We start from the raw sequence: 26426 nt of genomic DNA on the forward strand, positions 1-26426 counted from the left end.
GGGTTAAAAGGTAGCCAGGAAGGAACTGAAGAATGGACTTGGGAGAGCTTGAAGGTGGCATCAAAAAGCTTTAGCAGGTAGGATGAAGGAAAACCCTAATGCATTCTATACTTACGTGAGGAACAAAAGGATGGCCAGAATGAGGGTCGGGCCGATCAGGGATAGTGGAGGGAACGTGTGCCTGGAGTCGGAGGTCCTTAATGAATACTTTTCTTCTGTATTCACAACTGAGAGACCTTGACGTTTATGGGGACAGTGCAAAACAGACTGATGCGCACGAACAATTGATGGAAGGAAGAAAGATGTGCTGAAAATTTTGAAAACATAAGGATAGATAAGTCCCCTGGGCCAGATGGGATATAAACTAGGAGAAAGTGAGGACTGCAGATCAGAGCTGAAAAATGCGTTGCTGGAAAAGCGCAGCAGGTCAGGCAGCATCCAAGGAGCAGGAGAATCGACATTTCGGGCATAAGCCCTTCTTCAGGAAGGAGGAAGGTGTGCCAAGCAGGCTAAGATAAAAGGTTGGGAGGAGGGACTTGGGGGAGGGGCGTTGGGAATGCGATAAGTGGAAGGAGGTTAAGGTGAGGGTGATAGGCTGGAGAGGGGGTGGAGAGGTCGGGAAGAAGATTGCAGGTCAAGAAGGCGGTGCTGAGTCCGAGGGTTGGGACTGAGATAAGGTGGGGGGAGGGGAAATGAGGAAGCTGGAGAAATCTGCATTCATCCCTTGTAGTTGGAGGGTTCCTAGGCGGAAGATGAGGCGCTCTTCCTCCAGGCGTCGTGTTGCCATGGTCTGGTGATGGAGGAGACCAAGGATCTGCATGTCCTTGGCGGAGTGGGAGGGGGAGTTAAAGTGTTCAACCACGGGGCGGTTGGGTTGGTTGGTGCGGGTGTCGCAGATGTGTTCTCTGAAACGTTTCGCAAGTAGGCGGCCTGTCTCCCCAATGTACAGGAGGCCACATCGTGTGCATCGGATGTAGTAAATGGTGTGTGTGGAGGTGCAGGTGAATTTGTGATGGATATGGAAGGATCCCTTGGGGCCTCGGAGGGAAGTAAGGGGGGAGGTGTGGGTGCAAGTTTTGCATTTCTTGCGGTTGCCGGGGAAGGTGCTGGGAGTGGAGGTTGGGTTGGTGGGGGGTGTGGACCTGACGAGGGAGTTGCGGAGGGAGTGGTCTTTCCGGAACGCTGATAGGGGAGGGGAGGGAAATATATCCTTGGTGGTGGGGTCTATTTGGAGGTGGCGGAAATGACGAAGGATGATACGATGTATCTGGAGGTTGGTGGGGTTGTAGGTGAGGACCAGTGGGGTCCTGTCCTGGTGGCGATTGGAGGGACAGGGTTCAAGGGCGGAGGAGCGGGAAGTGGAGGAGATATGGTGGAGAGCATCGTCAACCACATCAGAGGGGAAATTGCAGTCTTTGAATAAGGAGGCCATCTGGGTTGTTCGGTATTGGAATTGGTCCTCCTGGGAGCAGATGCGGCAGAGGCGCAGGAATTGGGAATATGGGATGGCATTTTTACAGGGGGCAAGGTGGGAGGAGGTGTAATCTAGGGAGCTGTGGGAGTCAGTCGGTTTATAGTAAATGTCCGTGTTGATTCGGTCGCCCGAGATAGAAATGCAGAGGTCTAGGAAGATGGGATATATCCAAGGTTACGACAGGAAGCAAGGGAAGAGATTACTGTGCCTTTGGCGATGATCTTTGCATCCTCACTGCCCACTGGGGTAGTCCCAGATGATCGGAGGGTGGGAAATGTTATCCCCTTGTTCAAGAAAGGGAATAGGGATACTCCTGGGAATTGCAGACCAGTCAGTCTTACGTTTATGGTGGGCAAGTTATTGGAAAGGATTTTGAGAGATAGGATTTATGATTACTTGGAAATCCATTGCTTGATTAGAGATAGCCAGTGTGGCTTTGCAAGGGGCAGGTCATGTCTCACAAACCTTATTAAATTCTTTAAGGATGTGACTAAACACAGTGATGAAGGTAGAGCAGTGGATATGATGAACATGGATTTGAGCAAGGCTTTTGATAATGTTCCCCATAGTAGGTCCATTCAGCAAGTAAGGAGGTATGGGATACAGGGAAATCTGGCTGTCTGGATACAGAATTGGCTGGCCCATTGAAGACAGAGGGTGGTAATGATGGAATGTATTCAGCCTGGAGCTTGGTGACCAGTGGTGTTCCACAGGAATCAGTTCTGGGATCTCTGCTTTTTGTGACATTTATCAATGACTTGGATGAGGAAGTAGAAGGGTGAGTAAGTAAGTTTGCCAATGACACAAATGTTGGTGGAGTGGTTGGTAGTGTGGAGGGCTGTATAGGTTGCAACAGGACATTGCCAGGATGCAGAAGTGGGCTGATGAGTGGCAGATGGAGTTCAACCTTGAGAAGTGTGACGTGATTCATTTTGGAAGGTCAAATATAGAATACAGGGTTAAAAGGCAGGATTCTTGGCAGTATGGAGGAACAGAGGGATCTTGGGTCCATCATGGATCCCTCAAAGTTGCCACCCAAGTTGATAGGGTTGTTAAGGAGGTGTGTTGGCTTGGGATTGAGTTTAAGAGCCCCAAGGTTACATTGCTCAATAGAGCTCTAGTTAGACTACACCTGGAATATTGTGTTCAGTTCTGGTCGCCATTTTACAGGAAGGATGTGGAAGCTTTAGAGAGAATGGAGAGGAGATAGACCAGGATGCTGCCTGGACGGAGGGCATGTCTTCTGAAGGAAGATTGAGAGAGCTCGCGTTTTTCTCATTGGAGTGAAGAAGGATGACAGGTGACTTGATAGAGGTGTACAAGATGATGAGAGGCATAGATAGCCAGAGACATTTTCCCAGGGTGGAAATAGCTATCATGAGGGGACATAATTTTAAGGCGATTGGAGGAAGGTTTAGGGGAGATATCAGAGGTAGGTTCTTTACACCTGTGGTGGGTGTGGGCACTGCCAGCGGTGGTAGTAGTATCAGATATCTTAGGAACATTTAAGCGAATCTTGGATAGGCACATGGAAGGCAGTACAATGGAGGGTATGTAGGTTAATTTGATCTTAGAGCAGGATAAAAGGTCAGCAAAACATCAAGGGCTGAACGGCCTGTACTGTGCTGTACAGATTTCAGAGGCAACACCATCTTCAAGGATTTAGAAGAGGGAAGGATGGACCGAGGTGGAGTGGTGCTTAATATATATGGTGTGGTCAAGGGTTAGTATTTTTTGACAAGACACAACTCAATACAGATTTGAAGGAGGTGCAATGGTTCCATTGGAGAGAACCAAGAAAAGAAATTGGTGCTGGATCTGATTGAAGAGGATTCTAAATACTTGAGCCTCAGCAGCTGAATTCACAGGCTGAACCATGCCATCATTGAGGGGCATATGCAAGGAAGTTCCTTCTCTTATTAGTTCTTGTTTAAATGACTGGCACCATTTGTGACTGGATGTAGCATAATTGGAGTAACCTAACCAATGCATTTTACAGGAACATGGAGGACAGGAGTATGGCAGCTAAGCTATTCACCTAGTTCTACCACTCAATTAGATAAGGAAATTGAGCAGGTAGAGTAGAGGTACTGATCAACCTAACCAAACCCCTGTTAATAGTCAATGTTTCACCCCACCCAGCCTCAGGAATACCTCTTGGCTACAAAGGCGTGTGACAAGTGCAAATTTCTTCTTTGCTCGTGATCATTTGTCTCCCTTTGGGACTATTCACTTTCCCTTCCCAGTGTCTGAATTCTCTCAAACTCTAGTTACTCCTTTATCTCCTCACAAGTTAAGATAGTCCTGATTGGCTATAAAAAGCTCAACTGATATCCTTACTAGCTGATCATGTATTGTTTCTCAACTTGCTCCACAAACCTGCGCTGTCAGTCAGTAATATTGTGCTTCATTCAATAGTGCTCACAGCTCCACATTCCTATCTATTCCCAATAACTTTAGATTGTTGAAGAAAAGTGAGTTGAACAACCTCTGTCTTAAAACACATTCAAGGACCTTACCTCCAATAATCTCTGGGGAAGAAAATTTCATAGATTCAGAATCTTCAGGAAAAAACATTTCTTTCTACTTTATCGTAAAAGGGAGACCCCTGGTTTTTAAACTGTGCCTTGATCTTAGCCGGTCCCACATGAGGGAACATCTTTTTGGAATCCACGCTGTCAAATCTCTATGATCTGGCTGCCCCTGTGCACCAATCGCTGAAGACTGGTACAGCATGTAATTAGGAAAGCTAACAAAATATTGTTATTTATTGTGAGGGAAACTGAATACAAAAGTAGAGAAAGGGGAGATCACAGCTGGGGCAGTACTCACAATACAGAGAATCTTGTTCTGAGGAAAATATTGTACAAGCTAGGCTTGTATTCACTAAAAAAAGGTAAAAACGAGGTAAAAATGGGCTTTTGCCTGAAACGTTGATTTCGAAGCTACTTGGACGCTGCCTGAACTGCTGTGCTGTTCCAGCACCACTAATCCAGAATTTGTATTCACCAAAGTTTAGATAAATAAAAGGCACCTTGATTGAAATTCAAGATTCCAAAGGGTTTGGACAGTGTGGCTATGAAAAGGACGTTGTGGGAGAATATAGAACTAGGGTTCACTTGAAAATGAGGGATTTCCTCAGAGGGTCATGGGTCTTTGGCGCTTTCTTTCTCAAAGGCAGTGGAAACAGAGGTAGACAGACACTTGATAAGCAAGCAGGTGAAAGTTTATCTGAGGGTCACAGCAGTGTAAGTGGATCAGCTGTCATCTCATTGAATGGAAGAGAAGGTACAAGCAGCTGTCAGGCCTTTTTCTGATAAATGCATGCTCCATCAGGAAGTAATATGTTTCAATAAGATCACTATTCATTTTTCTGAAGTTCAATGGACACCCAGCCTGTCCAATCCTTCTTCTAAAGAAAAGCCCCAAATCCTGTATATCAATCAATTAAACCTTCTCTGAATTGCTCCTAACATATTTATACTTTTTTTTTGTTTTTGATTCACTCATGGACTTGGGTGCTGCTGGCTGTCTAGCAATTATTGCCTGTCCTTGGTTACCCTGGAGAAGATGGTGGTGAGCTGCCTTCTTAAACTACTGCAGTCCATGTACTGTACATTGACTCACAATGTCTTTAGGGAAGGAATTCCAACATTTTGACCTACAACAGTGAAGGAATGGTAATACTTTCCAAGTCAGGATGGTGAGTGGTTGGAGGGGAATTTGCAGATGGTGCCATTCTCCCGTTTCTGCTGCCTCTGTCCTCTGAAATGGACGTGGGCTTGGGTTTGGAAGGTGCTGTTGAAGGATCTTTGAGGCAGTGCATCTTGTACAAAGTACACACTGCTGCTGAGCATCGTTAGTGGAGGCAGTGGATGTGGTGCCCAATCGAGCCGGGTGTTTTGTCCTGGATGCTGTCAAGTTTCTTGCATGTTGTTGAACCGTACTCACCCAGTCAAGTGGGGAGTATACCATCACACTTCTGACTTGTGCCTTGTAGATGGCGGACAGGCTTTGGGCAATCAGAAGCTGACAGTATAGGAGCAGCACGATGGCTCAGTGGCTAGCACTGCTGCCTCACAGCACCAGGGACCAGGTTCGATTCCAACCTTGGGTGACTGTCTGTGTGGAATTTGCACATTCTCCCCATGTCTGCGTGGGTTCCCTCTGGATGCTCCGGTTTCCTCCCACAATCCAAAGATGTGCAGGTCAGGTGAATTGGCCATGCTAAATTGCCCATAGTGTCAGGTGCATTAGTCAGGTGTAAATATTAGATAAGGGGAATGGGTCTGGGTGGGTTACTCTTCAGAGGGTCAGTGTGGACTTGTTGGGTCTAAGGGTCTGTTTCCATACTGTAGGGAATCTAATCTAATCAAAGTATTCCAAGCCTCTGACCTGCTCTTGTAGCCACCGTTTATGTCATGAGTCTGGATGGGTTTCTGGTCAATGGTAACATGCAAGGATGTTGATGGATGATGGTAAGGCCATTGAATGTTATGGAGGTGGTGGTCAGATCGTCTATTATTGGTAACAGTCATTGCTACACAAATGCCAGGCATAAATGTTACTTGCCACTAGTCAGGATAAACCTGAATTTTGTCCGAATCTTGTTGCATTTGAACATAACCTGCTTCAGTACCTGAGAAGTTGTGAATGGTGCTGAACATTGTGTAAGCATCAGCGAACATCCCGATTTCTGACCTTATGATGGACGGAAAAGTCATTGCTGAATCAGCTGAAGATGGTTAGGCCTGGGACACTACTCTGAGAAACTCCTGCAGAGATGTCCTGGAGCTGAGATGGCTAACCTCTAATAACCACAACCATCTTCCTATGTGCTGGTATGACTCCAAATAGCAGAGTTCGCCCCCGATACGCATTGATTCCAGTTTTGATAGGGCTCCTTGATGTCACATTCGGTTGACTGCACCCTTGATGTCAAGTGCTGTCACCTTCACCTCTGGAATTCAGCCCTTTAGTCCATGTTTGAACCAAGGCTGTAATGAGGTCAGGGACTGAGTGGCCCTGGCAGAACCCAAACTGGGCGTCACTGAGCAGGTTAGTTATTGTTGAGCAGGTCACTGTTGATGACACCTTTCATCACTTTTCTTAAATGAGGAGACCAAAAATGTACACACTGCTGCTGAGCATCGTTAGTGGAGGGAGTGGATGTGGTGCCCAATCAAGCTGGCTGTTTTGTCCTGGATGCTGTCAAGCATCTTGCATGTTGTTGAATTTTACTCATCCAGTCAAGTGGGGAGTAAACCCAAATATGGTCTCACCAAGGACTGCACCAATTTCAAAATATCAGTACTTTTCTATTCTATTCCCCTTGAAGTAACCAACATTCCACCTACTTTCCAGTCACTTACTGTATCTGCATTACTAACTTTATGATTTCAGAATATCTAAATCCTTCTGCACACTCTCTCCATTTAAATAACATGATGCATTTAAAGTTATTTAATTTCCATTTGCTTTGCCTGTCTGTAGTAGGTTATGCTGTTGGATGTTTCCCTTGCCACTTTTCCCCTTATCTCATGAACTTTGGTCTCCACTATTCTCAGTAAATTAGCGTTGTCACACACACCTCCCCTTCTCCCATCACACTGGCCCATTCTGTCTGCTGTCCCCATGTAACCATCGATGATCCTTATATTTTCTTTCCTTTTCCTCACTCTCTTTTTGTCCTTTCCTCCAATTCCCTTCTACCTACCCTTATCCTTTCTCTTCCCTCATTTTTCTCTCCATCTGCATCGATATTTCTCACCCTTCTTTCTTCCATTTCACTGTTTCCACCAACCCCCCCCCCCAACGTTTTCCTCAGGGCCAACTCTGCCAGTGTGACAAAGAACAGAACCAGCAGTTTGCAGAGAAGTCAGTTCCCAAATGTATTTTTATTCCTAACTTGGCCCCTCATTTGCACTATCAAACACATCCGCGAAGAGGTGACAAGTTGGTTTTGACTGTTTTGTTTCGAAAAGTACACTATTTACAGATGTGGCAGCACCAATTGTTCACAACATGCTGATCCTCCCAATAACCCAGAAAATGGTAAAAAGCAATTACTTGAAGTTTGAACAGGTTAAAAACAAAATACATTTTGAATTTTTCAAAGTTAATCAGCAAACACACGTCACCATGGGGACACAAGAATCACTCCCCTTAGACAAACTCTGAGGGAAAAACTTAGCCAAATGAGAGGAATGGGAAGAAATAAGAAGAAATTTGGAACATTTGCCCAAAATCCCTGCCCAAATTCTTATTTACATTATTGCAAATGGAATTTCACTGGATACCTGTTAGATTATGATTGGAAGGTTGTTGTGGAGTTGGTGGTTGAAGTAAGTGGTAGCAGTGTAAGAGTAACTTAAAATAAACAATCAACCTAACAGTGGTAATTTAAGGGATTGCCTGATGGACTGCCTAAGCTGGAATACTGTGACAGAAATCCAACACTAATATAAGCCCTTTTCTGCCCAAATGAAGTAAACTGTAGCTCATAGGCTGGATTGGGAAATAAATTTAAAATATTCAAACAAGTGGAGAAATTATTTCCCATTTCTCTGACTTGCACCACATCGTCCCTTGCAGGTATCAAGTCTCACAGAGCATGATTCCACACATTTCTCATCCAGGTGTCCTGCTGCTACTTCATCACCGGTTAAGAAATCACAACCAAATCATTAATTAATGCCTGCAGGGATAACAGTGGAGCGATCAAGAGCAGGAAGGACTCAGGCCCAGTAAGACTGATGTCATTTATGATATCCCCAACTTGATTGAGACCAAAAAATGTCGCAAAAGACCCAATGATCAATTACTGGAAGATGACTAAGCAGCACATCCAACAGTGCATTGGACTGAGGAGAGGAAAATATATATTTTGTAAAGTTTTACCTGAACCTTTATCTTCCACCATGTCTTGTTTCATGTTTTTTTTTAAAAACAGCTCAAGAATCAAAAGCTCATTATATACAAATGCATTTATATTTTCAAAAGTTATTCCAAATTGATGGACTTTAGGGGCACTGGATAACTTAAACACAAATAAAATACAATATTTTTTAGTGACTCCAGGCTAAACACTAACCAACGCTCTTTGAGAAGTTGTCCTTTCATACTTTGTTCTGTAATGTAGTGTCCGTAAGCCCTGTTGATTGGAATGCACATTCCCATCATCTTGAATATAGTGAGGTGCAGCACCACAGTACAGAAATCATCCATTTGTCAGAAAAAGGTATTAAGTAAAGTGAAAACACTTTCATAACCTCTTTGCATTGTTCTTCCAACTAGGCAAGTCTACAGATGTATACATGATACCAAGCACAGAATTCCAATGTGCTAGTATCATTCATTCCATAAGTCCTAATTATAAGTCTAAAATTTCTTGGGATAAGTACTTAAATCTCAAATTTGAGATCTTTACCACTTTTGAGCTGGAAAACCATAGAGTGATATCTCTCAGCACGGTGGGACCAGTCTCCTTTTCTTGATGCACTCCCAGATCCAATTCACAGAGACCTTTGACGCATGTATATTATCCTTTGTTTCACCAACCACATGTGTTGCTGTAGCCAGGTCATATTCTGTAACCAGGTCACCATCATATGCAATGAAGTATCGTCGGAGTTTGCTGTAATCTTGCACTGATGTGGGCAAATAAAGCTTTACTCCAGTAAATATGTTCAGCAGGGTCTGAGGAAAAACAGTATTCTGTAAGTAAGGGAGGTCTCAATTTCTCAAAGCCTCTGAAAGACTTTCCTTAGTTTTATTTACCATTAAATATAAAATGCAATGTCCAGCTCAAATTCAGTGAACTAAAAACAGCAATAACACACCTGGGAAGTTCCAGAGGATTGGAGGTTGGCAAATATTTATCCTTACTTAAGGAAGGTCCTCGTAATGTCCAATCAATTAGTTCAATGTTGATGACGGGCAAGTCTTTATCAACAATAGCCATTTTAAAAAGTCAACAGAAACTTGAAAAAGTTTTGAGTTATAATGGATAGTCAACAGAAATTTGAAGTAACAGAAAGTTGGCAAAGGGAATGCAATGGATGTTATCCAAATGGATTTTAAGAAAGAATTTGGGAAAGAACCACCTAAGAGGGAGTTTAATAAAACTGTATCTCATGGAATAAGAGGGTCAGCGTGAACTAAGGTAAAGGTGGCTTACAGGCAGGAAATTTTAAAAAAAGGATTTGATTATTTTTCAGACAAGAGGATGACAGACAGGAGAAATTTAATACAGAGAAGTGTGAAGTTATAGGTTTAGCAGAAGGGGTCAGAATGTAATACTTCAACTTAATGGAAGACTATTAAGACAACTTTATAGAGACTAAATGATACCTTGGAAAGAGTTTACAAGAACAAGGGGACCTCTGGGTATTCCCATAGATTTTTGAAAATGGCAGAAAATACAAAGATTGTTTAAAAATGTTGCAGTCAGTTTTAGTTCATCTTTTAGAATGTGCTTTGGCAACCGAAGTTAAATGGGAGATGATCACAAACAACTGTTTAAGAAATTAGTACATCTGAAGTAAACACAAATTGAACAGTTCTGAATGTAGTTAATCAGTGTTATCCTACAAGGTCACAATTGATCATGGGTAAATATTGAACAAGGGCTGATCCAATTTTGAATCTCTTTGTGGATGCCCATCATTATTAATGTATGCTAGCAATTCTGAGAGTGACTTGCATACTCCATTAGAGTATAAGAAATTATTCATATACATTACAAAATCAAAGAGCTGTGTGGAAAGTAAATAAGAATTTGCATTTCTGCTGCATTATTCAAAAGAATGTCATGCTGCCATAGAGATAAGCAGGGAGATTAAAATTTTTCTGTTTAATTTACCTGCATGTGTTTACTCAAAAAGCAAGTGGCCAATAGTCTGTTAGCTAGGGACAGGCAGAGAGAAAGCATCTGCCATGAGCTGGGAATCAGCTGGAGCACCAGTTATGTTATGAAGAGCCAATAGGATCCCCTTGTATAAATCCCGAATCAAGAAGGCAGTGAAGCGCATGCTTGAACTTAATGGTTCATCGTCCAGAAGCCTTCAAACAAAAATGGAACATAATTTGTCAAAACTTAAATGAAAGGACCCCCGTGAAATTTCATACCTGAGAGAGGGTAGCTGGAATACCAAGAAGAATTCGAGTAAGTATACAGGGCTGTGGCATACTTCTGAGTTGGTCACTAAAGTGAATGGACCTTCAAAATTTTGTAAGATAAAGGAACTATCTGAGCAGAACCATTAAGTTGAAGTCAATGTATAGAAGTCTTCATAAATTATAATATTACATTCTTTTCATCCATTCATAGAGATATAGAGTCATGCAACTTGGAAACAGACTCTTCAGTCCAACTAGTCCATGCTGACCATGTTTCCAAACTAAACTAATCCCACCCATCTGTATTCGATCCATATTCCTCCAAACCCTTTCTATTCATGTACTTATCCAAATGTCTTTTAAATGTTGTAACTGCACTCGCATCTACCATTTCTATAAGGTTACCACTCAACCTCCTACGTTTCAGTGAAAAAAGTTCCAGCCTACCCAGTCTATTTTTACAACTCAAGCTCCCCATTCTTGGCAATATCCTGGTAATAATAATAATAATATCCAGTTTAATAACATCCTTTCTATGACAGGGCGACCAGAACTGCAGACAATACTCCAGAAGAGGCCTCATTAATATCCTCTACAAACGCAGCACAACATCTCAGTTCCTATTCTCAAAGTTCTGAGCAATGAAGGGAAGCATGCTAACCACTTTCTTAACCACCCTGTTTACCTGTGATGCAAATTTCAAAGAATTATGTACTTGAATCCCTCGGTCTCTCTGTTCTACGACACTATCCAGGCTTTACCATTAATTGTATAAGTCCTGCCCTTGTCTGTTTTACCAAAATGCAATACCTCGCATTCGTCCAAATTATACTCCATCTGCCACTCCTCAGCCCAATTGATCAAGATCTCTTTGTAATCATAGGTAATCACCTTCACTGTTCACTACATCACTGCAAACTTACTAACCATACCTACTATATTCACATTCAAATCATTTATATAAATGACAAACAAAGTGGACCCAGTACCAATCCTTGTGTCACAGGTCTCCACTCCAAAAAACAACTCTCCACCATCACCCTTTGTCTCCTATCGCAAAGCCAATTTTGTATCCAAGTTCACCCTGAATCCCATGTGATCTAACTTGGTTAATTTCATAAATAATAAAATTTGTTCTGGCATAAAAATGCAAAATTGTGCATGTTGTTCAGTCAATCATGAGGTGTTAAGATTTCTCTCTTCATTAATGGTCATCAGCAGGATTGTAACAGAAAGAATATTCAAACTTGGGCTTTATAAATAGATGCTTTGAGTACAACAGCATGGAAATTATGCTGAAACTTTAGAAAAATTTGACTTAGGTCACACCCAAAGTATTGTATTCAGTCTGCTCACCCCTGTAGGAAGGATGTTAAGATCCTTCAAAGGATACAGAGAAGATTTACCAGAAGTTCCCCAAAAATTGGAGATTTCAACAATAAATTTTAAATTGAAGCAGCTGAGCTTATTCCTCTTGGGAAAAAGCAGATTGAGGGGAGACTGGACAGTGGTCTATAAAATTATGACAGGTTTTGATGAAGTTAAAGTAACTCCACGGAGGCCAATATCCCATAACTAAGTCTGCCTTTATTTACATGTGGAGAGTCCCTAACACTGATCCAGTTCCCTCAGAGCCTGCTCTCGGAGTGAACAGAACCTCTGACACTCCAGGTCTTATCAGTCATCTAGGGCTCCCTGATTGGACCAGTCAGGGAACTCATATTCTATGAGGTCCACCTGGCTGACCTCATTACAACTACTACAAAGGTCAACAAAGGAAAAACTATTCTTCATCACCTGGCACAAGGACATGGGGATGTAGATTTAGGCAAGAGGAGAAACAAAAGGAACAGGAGGAAGAATTTTATTTTAAATTAACACAATGAGTGTTAGCAACTTGGAAACCTCTGCCTACGAGGAAGGTGAAAGCAGAGACAATGAACACTTTCAAGGAAATGAGGTAAGCATTTGAAGGAAATGAACTTGCAGGTCTGCAGGAATGGAGTGGAAGGAGTGTGACTGACTAGACTGCTTCAGAGAGCTATACTGACTCAAAGCACTGAAGAGCTTCTTATGGTACTACAACTGACATGAAGGTTCTAAATCAAAGACACCAATCTAAATCTGTTTTTGCTTCATCACTGTAGAATTCTCATATTTCCTTGGTTTTACCAACATTTGATAAGCTCCATTTAAACTGACCAGACAAACCAAAACTCTATTTAATAATGAGTATAACAAAGAGATCTGTTCACAATCATAAACCTTACATTCATGTTTACAGTGTGTTAACCTACACATTCTCTCCACACTACTATAAATCCTATTGTGGATCAGAGCATTTTAAAATCAATCAATGTTACAAATACAAAGTAGAGACACAAAAGACAAACTGAAATCATACTCTTACAATGCCAGAAAACAAAAATATTTTCCCTCTGTCTGACTGAATATTATTCCACCAACTTTGTTTTTGTGTATATGTGAATAAAACCATTTATGCCAACTGTCTCAATTCCAATTGATATGGAATTTCACATTAGCTGCATCTCTATTTGCCAGTTCAGAAAACAGGCTTTATCTAAAGCCCTTATGATGAGCAGAACAAGACTTAGGGATTCCCCTTTCATCCTTGCCCCATTAGAAGTATGGTGATACTGTTGGACTTTATGAATTAAAAGAGTTTTACGTACTAGATTTGGTGAGTGAACATGCAACAAACAGCTTATCATCAATTCATTGCTAACATGTTCACTGTAGGTTTTGTGGAGCTGAGTAGGAAGTAGTTCAGCTGTCAGCAAAGTTATACTGGAATATCACTGGGACGAGTGCTCAAGACCTGGTAATGGATTAGTGCCAAGGCAGCTTCAACAACAGTGAGAACTACCATTTTAACTCAAGGAACCCCTATGATTCTTGTTATTATAGATCAGATCATTCTTCTGAGTAACGGTCACTGGACCAGAAATATTAACTCTGATTTTTCTACACAGATGCCAGACTTGCTAAACTGTTCGAGCAACTACTTTTTTTTTGTTGTTGTTAATGTTTCATTGATGTCAGGGAACTAAAACAGACAGCAGCATGTTGTTGAATGCATGCATGTACTGGAAGTACAGCACTGTTATTTTATTTGCATCTTTGAAAACAATACTGGACAATACTCTTTTCGCTGCACACTCTGGTTGACCAGTCGGCTCAAATCTCAGAAAATGTTGTTACAATTAAGAGATTCATGAGATTGAGTTTTGGGGGCTTTGTTTTAAATGAAGGGGTCAGCTGATCTATTCTGAAGCCTGCTCGATAGTGAGTGTGGGCGACTCAGTTGCCAAAGAAGGCTTGGATTGTTTTACTGGGAGGGTACAAGGTGCTTCAAGATAACAGCAGCAAGACTTAAATTTACAATGCAAGTCTCCTAAATTGCAGAAAAATGTTAATAGCATCATGTAGTAAGCAGTTATGCTGAAGGAGCAGCACTAGGAAAGCTTGTGATTTCAAATAAACCTGTTGGACTATAACCTGGTGGCATGTGACTTCTGACTTCATCCAGGACAAAGCAGCCTTTTTCATTGGCACCAAATCCACAAACATTCACTCCCTCGATCACCGATGCTGACTAATAGCAATATACACCATCTACAAGATGCACTGCAGAAATTCACCAAGTCTCCTTAGACAGCACGTTTGCAACTAACACCAGGAGGACAAGGGCAGCAGATACATGGAAGATCGCCACCAGCAAGTTCCCCTTCAAGCCACTCACTATCCAGACATACATATATATCACCTAGTGTTGCTAGGTCAAAAACCTGGAAATCCCTCCTTTAGTGGCATTGTGATTCAACCTATACCAAATGGACTGGCGCAGACCAAGAAGCAGCTCACTACAACCATAAGGGCAACTAGGGATGGGTAACAAATACTGCCTACATCCCATGATTAAAGAAAGAAAACTTACTTTCAAGATGAAAGGAGAGTTAGGGTGAAAAATAGCTAATTAGCTCCTCTATCCAAATGCACAGTTAATGTGTTTCACTTTGTCTTGGGGAAGAGGATAGAGGAAGCTACTTCCAAGATCCAGCTACCAGCTTCCCAACAAATCACACTGAGACAGTAGGGGTTACGTGTGATCAGCAGAGAGAAACTAGTTGGCAAACTCGTACAGTCAGATGTCAGAGTTACATCCTGAAGTCTCTGTGGATTCTGGAAGATTTCCTTTGTCTTAGTCAGGGACAAGAATCGCTGTAACAGGCTTTATTGTAGGTGCTGGATTTAAAGAATCTTTCCAAAATCTAAAAAGCACTTGGAAATAGTTACTCAAAGTTACTATTTAGTGAAACAAGGATGCAGGAACTTATTATAAGTGACAGCAACAGTGGGCCAATTGCTTTCAGGAACATAATTCCACAGAGAGTGTAATGCAAGGTAAATATAAAAGGGGAATATTGCTTACTGTTGTTTTAATTGCCTAAACAAAAGTAAAAGCTATTAAGTCATTTGTTACAGTAAGAGTTTTAAAATCCTGAACATGCTATGTCACTCCTTAAGTTATCAAGTGAAATCTCCAATCTCTTTTTAAAAAGGTCAAAAATCAAACAACACTAGGATTATGACCTTGTCCACCTCAGTCCAAGGTTATCGGTATCTATGTAGATTGTATCAGCTATGTGAATGCACTTGTTGATACTTTAAGGCCTATTTTCAGCTACTGTGCTCGAAAGGAAACTTGAAACTTTCTTCAATTTTGCAGCACAAGGTGCACAGATTTATAGAAAAATATAACTTCTCAACAAATGTGCTGGGGAATAGATCCTCTTTATAGATAAGAAATAAGGCAGCTTTACAATCATTCATGTTGCAACATCAAGAAACCATCTGAGTAAAGCATGTTAAGCAATCAAGCTTCATTTGCACAGCCAAAAAAGGATACTCAACAGAACAGCAGAGCAGTGATTTCTAGAAACACAAAGAATGAGGAAGGATATTACCACATCACCACAATGACAAAAGTTGAAAGCCTCCGCAGCTGGGACATTTTGTTTATCTCAATGCCTTAAATGAGTAAAGGCTCAGGCTAATAGAGTCATAGAGATGTACAGCATGGAAACAGACCCTTCGGTCCAACCTGTCCATACCGATCAGATAGCCCAACCCAATCTAGTCCCACCTGGCCCATATCCCTCCAAACCCTTCCTATTCATATACCCATCCAAATGCCTCTTAAATGTTGCAATTGTACCAGCCGGCACCACTTCCTCTGGCAGCTCATTCCATACATGTACCACCCTCTGCGTGAAAAAGTTGCTCCTTAGGTCTCTTTTATATCTTTCCCCTCTTACCCTAAACCTATGCCCTCTAGTTCTGGACTCTCCAACCCCAGGGAAAAGACTTTGTCTATTTACCCTATCCATGGTCCTCATAATTTTGTAAACCTTTATAAGGTCACCCCTCAGCCTCTAACGCTCCAGGGAAAACAGCCCCAGCCTGTTCAGCCTCTCCCTGTAGCTCAAATCCTCCAACCCTGGCAACATCCTTGTAAATCTTTTCTGAACCCTTTCAAGTTTCACAACATCTTTCTGATAGGAAGGAGACCAGAATTGCACACAATATTCCAACAGTGACCTAACCAATGCCCTGTACAGCCGCAACATGATCTCCCAACTCCTGTACTCCATACTCTGACCAGTAAAGGAAAGCATACCAAACGCCGCCTTCACTATCCTATCTACCTGCAACTCCACTTTCAAGGAGCTATGAACCTGCACTCCAAGGTCTCTTTGTTCAGCAACACTCCCTAGGACCTTACCATTAAGTGTATAAGTCCTGCTAAGATTTGCTTTCCCAAAATGCAGCACCTCGCATTTATCTGAATTAAACTCCATCTGCCACTTCTCAGCCCATTGGCCCATCTGGTCCAGATCCTGTTGTAATCTGAGGTAACCATCTTCGCTGTCCACTACACCTGCAATTTTGGTGTCATTTGCAAACTTACTAACTGTACCTCTTATGCTCGCATCCAAAAGATTTATGTAAATGACAAAAAGTAGAGGACCCAGCACCGATCCTTGTGGCACTCCACTGGTCACAGGCCTCCAGTCTGAAAAACAACCCTCCACCACCCTTTGTCTTCCACCTTTGAGCCAGTTCTGTATCCAAATGGCTAGTTCTCCCTGTATTCCATGAGACCTAAGCTTGCTAATCAGTCGCCCATGGGAAACCTTGTTGAAAGCCTTACTGAAGTCCATATAGATCACATCTACTGCGCTGCCCTTATCAATCTTTTGTTACTTTTTCAAAAAACTCAATCAAGTTTGTGAGACATGATGTCCCATGCACAAAGTCATGCAGACTATCCCTAATCAGTCCTTGCCTTTCCAAATAAATGTACACCCTGTCCCTCAGGATTCTCTCCAACAACTTGCCCGCTACCGAGGTCAGGCTCACTGGTCTATAATGTCTGTTCAATTCATCCAAATAGATCCCAGGGACAATTTCTAGCTTCTATAAGTCAGACCTAGTTTAAGCCTTAATGCTTCTGAGGAAAAATTCCTACATTTAATCAGTATCCAGTCTACACTGCTGGATAGGGAATGAGAGATTTGTATTGAATAGCCTGTTGACGTTCACTATGGACATTCGCAAGAAGGTACCAGAGCATTGCTGGAAACACAAAACTCACTCCCAGCAATAGTTGATGTTTTTAGGGGCATCCTGACCACAGGAACAAAGAAGCTTATTACAAAATTGCTAAACATTATTTTAATTAAAGGAATTTATTGTGCTGGACTTTTTAAATGGCTACTAGAGATGACATGACTTATAAAGATGGCCAAAACTCCATAAGCTTCAAATAGTGGATTGTCAAGGGATGTGCCTAGAGAGCTCACACCTGTTATTGTTTGGACATACTGTAAAACAATGAAGCAAAGAGAACTCTGAACAATGGTCTCTGGGCCAGGCTCAGTTACATGAGTCATTGTGGAACAACAGACCACCAAAAAATTGCATATAGAGTCACTGAGATTCACAGTACGAAAACAGACCTTTCAGTCCAACTCAACCCTGCCAAACAGACATTCTACATTGAATCTACTTCTGTTTGCCAGCATCTGGCCCATATCCTGAAAAACCCTTCCTATTCATGTACCCATTCAGATGCCATTTAAATGTTGTAATTGTACCAGCCTCCACCACTTCCTCTGGCAGCTCATTCCATACACGTACCACCCTCTGCGTGAAAAAAGTGCCTCTTAGATCCCTTTTAAATCTTTCCCCTCGAACCTTAAACCTATATCCTCTAGTTTTGGACTCAACTACCCTGGGGATAAGACCTTGTGTATTTACTCTATCCACGTCCTTCATGATTTTATAAACCTCTGAGGTCACTCCTTGGGCTCCAATGTTCCAGGGAAAACATTCCAAGCCTATTCAGCCTCTCCCTGTAGCTCAAACCCTCCAATCCTGGCAACATCCTTGTAAGTCTTTTCTGAACCCTTTCAAGTTTCACAACATCTTCCCCAAGGCAAGGAGACCAGAGTTGAATACAGCATTCCAAAACTGACCTAACCAATGTCCTGTACAGCCACAACATGAAATCCCAACTCTATACTCAATGTACTGACAAATAAAGGCAAGTGTACCAAATGCCCCCATTTACCCGCAACACCGCTTTCAAGGAAGTATGAACCTACACCCCAAGGTCTCTTTGTTTAGCAACACTCCCTGGGATGTTACCATTAAGTGTATAAGTCCTGCCCTGATTTCCCCTACCAAAATGCAGCACCTGACATTTATCTAAATTAATCTCCATTTGTCAGCAGTTGGCCCATTTGTCCTCTGATCAAGGTCCCGTTGTACTTGGAGGTAATCTTCTTCACTGTCCACTACACCATCAATCTTGGTGTCATCTGCAAACTATCTAAGCATACCTCTTGCATTCACATTCAAATCATTGATATAAATAACAAAGCGTGCTGTAAATCTGAAATAAAATCAGCAATTGCGAAAGAAATTCAGCAGGCCTGCTAATATCTGTGGAGAGAAAACAGTGTTAACATGTTGAGTCCAGTGACCCTTCTTCAGGACAGATTTGAGATAGCGGGAGGTGATTCTGATGGAGAGAGAGGTTGAGAGCTTGCATGTGGCGGTGCATGGTACTGAGTTGGGACCCCAGGATGTGACTAGAACAGCTGAGGAATACAGTTGAGAAGTGATGCACATCGCTGAGATGTGACGTACAATAACAATGATAGGGTCTTCACTTTACACCCCACCAAGCTCCACATCGAAAGGTTTCAAAGGTGACCATTTCCACCATCACCAGACACATATTTCCCTCCCCTGTCAGCATTCCCTAGGGACCATTCCCTCTGGACACCCTGATCCACTCTTCCGCCGCTCCCAACACCTCTTACTTCCCCTGACAGAAGGTGCAACACTTGCCCGTTTACCTTCTCCCTCCTCATAAGCCAAGACCCCAAATACACCTTCCAGGTGCAGCTATTTACCTACACATCACACAATCCAAACTACTGGATTAGCTGCTCACAATGCTCCTCTGACTGGAGAGAGAAAATGCAGACTGGGTGACTGCATTTGGAATATTACATTCTGTCTGTAAGTGACCCCAAGCTTCCAGCTGCCTGGCAACGTTCCCTGGAAGAAAGTGAGGACTGCAGGTGCTGGAGATCAGAGTCAAAAAGTGTGGTGCTGGAAAAGCACAGCCAGTCAGGCAGCATCCAAAGAGCAGGAGAGTTGCCGTTTCGAGCATAAGCTCTTCATCAGGAAAGCTGCCGATGCTTCCTGGCTAACATGTGTCACAGGCCTGCTGCAGAACTCCAGTGGGCTGAGCACAAGCTGGAAGAACATCATCTCATTTTCCACTTGGGGACCCTGCAGCCTTCATGACTCAATGTAAGTTCAATAATTTTACAGCCTGATCACCTCCTTCCAAGTCTTATCCCCACTCCCACACCCTAGGTCCTGTCATCACATGGGCTGGGCTACTTTCAGCACAGCCAACCTATTCTCACTCATTCATCATTCCCATTATCACCTATCTTGCTTATTTTCTTCCTTAGAAACAAATAAAAACTGCAGATGCTGGAATCCAAAGTAGACAAGCAGGTGGCTGGAAGAACACAGCAAGCCAGGCAGCATCAAGAAGTGGAAAACAATTTGGGTATAACCCTTCTTCAGGGCCGGCTAACTACAACAACCACTTTGCCTACTTAACCCTTCTCCTCTCCTCCTATGTGGACTCCATCTCCGCCAACTGCTCCCTCACTTTCATCCCTTCCCCTATCATGAAGATAAATATCACTTTTTCCTTAGATGCTATTAATTCTGAAGGAGGATCACTGGACTCGAAACATGAACTGTTTTGTTTCTACAGATGCTGCCAGATCTGCTGACCTTATCCAGCAATTTCTGTTGTTGTTTCAGACTCATTGTATGCAACTATCTACCCCTTTAGAGTGTTCAATGGATCTGTTCCAGGGATGCAAAGTCTTTCACTAACATGAATAGCTCTTTAATGGCCACCATTATCTGTTCACGGTCAGCAATATGTGACTGAAGCTCCTGAAGAATTCCAGATAGCTTTAATCAGACATTTGGGTCATTAAATTAATCGGAGACCTATTGCCAAGAATGCAACAGACTCCAGATCAACAGATACACCTGTCTCAAGGTCAGGGACTTCCAACTTGCTTTTGAAGAGTATTGAATTCCTCGAAAAGCAAACAAAAAGCAAAACTTTGTCTACTGGCATTGCCATCTTGCTGCCTTATCCACAACTTCAAAGGAATTCTACAATGCCTGACTTCAGTCATCTGAACTCTGACTTTGTTTGAAGATCTGTACCAACTAATGTTCATAAATAGAAAATTCTGTGTGTGCGGGGGGGTATGGGTGTGGGGTGTGATTGCATGTAGTGTGTGGAGGGGTATGGGAGTGTGTGTGCATGGATGTGTGGAAGGGGTGTGCATGCGCGTGATGCAAGGCCACTCAAGAGTCAGAGATGTACAACACGGAAACATTCCCACTCATCCACTCCCACTCATGTTTCTAAAATCATGACGGCATGCATAGACTGGATAGCCACAGTCTTTTTCCCAGGGAAGGAGAGTCCAAACCTAGACAGCATAAGTTTAAGCTGAGGGAGGAAGACTTAAAAGAGACGTAAGGGGCAACTTTTTCACACAGAGGATGACGTATGGAATGAGCCGTCAGAGACTAGTACAGTAACAGCATTCAAAAAGGTACCTGGATGGGTGTATGAATAGGAGGGTTTAGAGTGATATGGGCCACATATTAGCAAATGGGACTCCTGACTTCATAAAAAAAGTGATTTGGGAAGTATACCCCAGTCATTCAAAAAAAATTAATCCACTCTGCTTACAAACAGAAGATAGGGAGAAACAAAAGAAATTCAGTTGTTTGTCTCTTTCTGGTTCCTGACAAGGAGAAGGGAAAGAAGTTACATAAACAAAAGAAAAAGAATGATGGTTGACTCATCAGACAATTGGATCCAGAGATATCTTGAGAATGATACCTGCATGTGGCCAAGGACAAGTTACTACTGCAACACTATTAATCCAGTCACCCAGGACATGTTTGAATCCTACCATACCAGAAATTTGGATTCAATTAAAAATCTAGAATTAAGAGTCTAATGGCGACCACTGACAATTGTCAGGGGAAGAAAACCATTTGGTTCACTAATGCCCTTTAAGGAAGGCCTAGAGGAACCTTGATTATCCAAAGGACACGGGCTTGGAGTATTTTGTTTAGTTAATCAAAGCCAAGCATCGGGACCTTGCACCTTGTCCAATAATCCAAAATCCAGAAAATCAAGGTTTCTCTGTATATGCAATTTGCAGCAATGTGGTTGATTCTAAACTGCCCAAGTAGAGACAATTACAAATGCTGGTCTGGCCAGTGATACCCATATCTTGTGAATGAACAACAAAAATGTACATTCAGTGGAGCACAAGAATTCAAGATGGTCTTCTTTTCAATTAAAGGAAGCCAAAACAGGACATTGATCCACCTGCCTTGGTACTATATCCTCTTTTACGTTGCTTGCAAAATCCTGTCAACTGTTATTAATCAAGGACACAGCTAATGTTTCCTGAGGATGAAAATTCAGCACTTCTACAGGTTCCTGAATGAAGTGAAAACTAAATTCTCTCCTGAATAGCTGGACTTTGATTCTAAAGTCATGTTGCAGTGTCTTAAGATTCCACCAATAGCAAAAACAGTTTCTCCCCACTAACTCCATCAATTCCTTTCAAAATGCTAAAAGGTCTTGCGACCACCAAGGAAAGTGGATCCAAGGCAATGTTAGAACCAGTGTGAATATCACAAAGTAAACAGCAGCGTTATCATATTGCAAAATGTGAGCAGAACGTCTTCCTTCCAAAAAAATAATAATTGAGTACCTGGTTGGAAGAAGATGACGTAGATGGGCTGGAAAGCAAGGAGCCGTTACTCTTTTCAGTTATGGGTGATGCGGTCTGTTGAGAGAAATAAAACACAGGCCAAGTTAAGTAAATAAAAAGATACTTTCAGTTAAACTCTGGAGGTTGCAAGGTGTATTTTAACCAGATTTCTTTATGAGTAGTTGAGTGCTCATATGTGCCAACTTAATAAAACCTTGTTTCTTGGAGCAGAGGTCGTCAGAAGAGATCAGCAACCTAGAACAGGGGTGGACAGAGGTACTTAAGACCTCACTTTTAATTATCTTACTATATTAAGCACAGTATTGATATCTTTGTGGTCAATGAACAGGTCACTGCAAAATGGAATGAAATTAAGACGCATCACATTATCTCATTCCTTCTCAGGATCTGAAAACTCAACAAATTCCTTCCTGCCCTTTTTTTCTGACAATCCATGTTGTTTAAAAGGTAAGCTCGGTATAATTTCAAACGCTGCTTTCAATTTTTCTTTGTCTTAATGCAATTTAAACATTCGGGTCTTTGTTTCTCAATCTAAAACAAATCTGCCAATAAAAGGACCACAACAAGCTCAAAATCCACTCAAAAGACAGCATGGGTTTACCTTTGCGCCAAAGTTTCTTTCCTACACCTACTCCTCCTCTACTTCTTTTTGATGTCTTGCTAATACACTCACAAACACCAATAATTTTCCTACACTGGCCTAAGTGAAAGTCATAGAGGTCTACAACCACAGAAAAAAGCCCTTTCAGTCCATGCCAAAGTTTTGGCATATATTTGGCAATGGAATGCGATTAGCAAAGCTAGATTCTCTCATCACCCAAATCCTAGATACAGTCCTGTTAGGATTGGGAATTCCAACTAATTTCTGGGCCCTTCTTAGAAAAGGGGACTGAACTCATTGTGCTCCTAGAGGTGCACTGCAAATAACTAACTCTGTACAGATTGAGGAGGAAGCTAGTATATCACTGGTATCTAGAGCTCAAGTACTCAGTGGATAATCCTAGTGTCATCAGAGAAAATTTTACAAACGTGGTCTGGATCAGTGCTCATACTTCAACAAAACAGTATTGATTACTGAGGCACCAACAGCCTATTAAAGTCTGTGGCCTCTCTCCCTAGGGAAGCACGTGATTTCCCATAATGCTGTCCTCAACCTTCTCCATCAGGCAGAAAATACAGAAGCTTGAGCCACTCACCAACAGGTTCTTGTTTGCTATGATCTGCCTGTACTGCTTGCAAAACAAAGCATTTCACTGTACTTAGGTACATGTGACTACAATAAATCAAATCATATCAACTCTTCTACAAGGCAGTACAGTGACAACTGACACCTATGTGGAAAGCACAGGTACCAATCCTTTTCCTCTAGTTCTTACAGGGCATTATCTGTAAAATATAAATCGGAAATAACATACAGGGGTAAAGATTTATTAAGAAAAGAGCTTCACCTTCTTTCCATTTGGTTCAACTGCTGTTAATTTCCGCTTCACCCCCCTTGCTGCTGAGGAATCTGAAGGTACAGGTGGCGATTTTTTGGAAGTATGGTTAGCTACAAAAGAAAGAATTTGAAATGGAAATTTTTGCAATAATACATTAAAAAACTGAAAAAAAGTTTTAATTGAGCGGAATGGTCTTTGTGTAGCTAGTAAAATTTTCCAGTAATTTGTATAGATCAGGCATGTAAAGCAGAGATGCTCACTTCTGTCACTTTCCACACTATAATTGTGCATTTAGTTGTTCCCAGTTCATAAAAGTCTGAAGGAATCCCAGAGGTCTAATGGAATGAGGAAAGAAGTAATGGCTATGTCAATTAAAGATTAATCTGGTCTGAACTGGTTGCATAAATATAGGGAGACAGTAACCAGTTTGGTGTGAGCTTTATGGAGTGTGATGAACTGAAATAAAACTCTTACAAAGTGTGGACTTGGACTCTAAAATACAGTTATCTTCTAGTGTTTAAAACCTGTGCTGTACTGAGAGAATGCAGTGATGTCTTAAGCAGTGCTTTTTAGGTAAAAAGGGTCTGCCTTTCAGGTATATCTAAAACATCACATTTCATTCTCTGAAGAGGATCAACAAGTTCTCCAGTGTCCTGAACAGCACAAATACCTCAAGCAATATTACTGAAACACTTTGGCTAATGATTCACCTCATTACTCTTACATGGTTATTATGAATCCAGACAGGCGTCCACATTTCCTAAAGTATAACCATTATTACTCTTAGGAGAGTAGTTATTGGCTCTAAAGTGCTTTGCAATGTCTTGAAGTCATGACAGGTACCACATAAAAGAGTCTGTCTCCTTTTATTTTATAAGGGTGAAAAGTAACAGGCTGCCCATTAGTCCAGACTGGATTCCCTTGTCCTAAGGTCTAAGCCACTATATCAGGTTGTTTCTCGAAATACAGTAATGAACAAGGAGACACTCACTCACCTTCTTGGCTCTTAATTTTCTTCCCAGATAATTTGAAAGGAGCTTTTGAACCCTGTGACGTCAGTTTTGATGAACCACCAGAGGACCACTCATCATCATCTTTCCCAGAAGTCACAACAATATCAGTCTTCTCTTTTGAAACCCTGTACAATTCCTAAAAAAGCAAGTTTATTGAAAAGCTTAGTAAAAGAGGGAATTCGAAAAGTAATTGTGGGTAATACAGAGTTTCCAAACATATCCTCACTGTGACCCCATTTCAAGATTTGCTAATGTCACAACCACTCGGAGAACTCAGAATAGCTAAACAGGCTCCTAGGAGCAGAGAGCAGGGTAGAATTCCTGCTAGAGAGGAGTAGTGTTCCTGCCTCAGAGTTCACAAGCCCAAAATTCCAGCTCACTATCCCTCATGGGGCCTAATTTTGGCAATTCCTGATTTAATGTTTTAAATAAAATGATATGAAAATGGACAATCAAAATTTTAAACATTGTTTGTAATTAGACTATAATGGCAGGAATTAGTTGGAAAACTTCACTGAACCCAACACACGATTAATGCCCAAGAATATTTTCATCACTGGACTCCCTGCATAGACAAATCTCAATGTACCAAGCACAGCTCTTTCAAATCATTCTCTCCCTCGCCCTCCCTCTGCCTGTCTTCTCCAAGCCTCCACAACAGTAGCACAACAATGGACACGGAAAAGCTGGTCAGCATCACATTCCAATACCAGAGTCAAGTCAAACTCCCAATTTTACAATGTTGTAATGAATCTGCAAAATCCTTGGACAGAGCTTCCCAGGGTTGAGTTATGACCCCAAGTGGGGTCACCAGCTGACATTTAGGGTCGTGAGCTCCAAAGAAGCTATGTCTGCTGCAGAGTTCTGCCAAACTCTAGCATGCCCACACCCCGCACCCACCCAAATCTTCTCATCACAATTTAAACTCAATGTTATTCAGTGTATACAACTTGCACATGGAACAAACATTTAATAATTACCATTTAAAACATCTCAATCATGCAAATTTAACTTACTGTCCATAATTAATCTATGATTTCATTAAAATTTACTTTCCCTGTATATTTTGTGAGAGAATACAAATTGCTCTATTAAAGTAACATTATTCATGCACGTTATGTCAAAAAAATTCCAACATGACCCACTGTTAAATAAATCAGAGACAACAATGAATTTTTGTAAACTTCAATATTCTACTTCAACAATATATCCAGTGATCTTGTGCAGCAGTGTTTTTGTCCCTACCTCTGAGTCAGAAGTTTGGGTTTCCAATCACAAGCTAGGACTGAAGACCTATTATGAAGCCAACCACTACATGCCAATAGCAGACAGTAAGACGACTGATTTCTTATGACTGAAGATCATAAAGTCCTGAAAGCTGGAATGTTCCTCAGGCAAAAATGAGATGTGCTCTTCCAGCTCTCAATGGAGCACTGCAGCAGGCCTGAGACAGACATATTGGCCAATGAACACAATGGTGTGTTAAATTGGCAAGCAACTGGAAACTCTGAACAAGTTAACTAAAAAATATCTTGATAGGTGCCCTTTTTTTTTTAATTCCATGCAGGAATTCTAAGATTCTTGTGTCCTGAAATGCATCATTTATCCTTAGACAGCATCTTCCATCTAGATGGACGAAGGCAGCAGATACATGGGAACACCACCACCTGCAAGTTTCGCTCCAAGCCACTCATCATCCATGTTTGGAAATATTTTGCTGTTTTTTCCTGGAATTCTCTGCCTAAATTCACCACCACCTACTCAACGGCATCTAGGGATGGGCAATAAACACTGGCTCAGCCAGCGACACCCAAATCCCGTTCGTGAATTAATAAATATCCTCCAACTCCCTGCTATCGTTGATCTTAAACCCGACCCCCTTACCCTCCACGAGTCGACTCATACTTCTCACTCA

At 41.8% G+C, this 26426-nt stretch overlaps 1 protein-coding gene across 9 annotated transcripts in view; it reads right to left on the minus strand.

Moving 5' to 3' along the window:
- Window positions 1-7352: 7352 nt before the first annotated feature.
- lig3 (ligase III, DNA, ATP-dependent) overlaps window positions 7353-26426 on the minus strand; it is a 68459-nt gene continuing 49385 nt past the window's right edge. For all 9 annotated transcript variants that reach the window (XM_072589431.1, XM_072589433.1, XM_072589434.1 and 6 more), the window contains 4 exons: window positions 24494-24647; window positions 23508-23608; window positions 22039-22113; window positions 7353-9172 (listed from right to left, as the gene is read on the minus strand). In XM_072589431.1, the coding sequence (XP_072445532.1) occupies window positions 8939-9172; window positions 22039-22113; window positions 23508-23608; window positions 24494-24647 (564 nt within the window). In that variant the 3' untranslated portion in view covers window positions 7353-8938. The remainder of the gene's footprint in view (window positions 9173-22038; window positions 22114-23507; window positions 23609-24493; window positions 24648-26426) is intronic.

This window comes from Chiloscyllium punctatum, chromosome 19 (assembly GCF_047496795.1).
Source record: "Chiloscyllium punctatum isolate Juve2018m chromosome 19, sChiPun1.3, whole genome shotgun sequence".
In the NCBI taxonomy this organism is placed as follows: domain Eukaryota; kingdom Metazoa; phylum Chordata; class Chondrichthyes; order Orectolobiformes; family Hemiscylliidae; genus Chiloscyllium; species Chiloscyllium punctatum.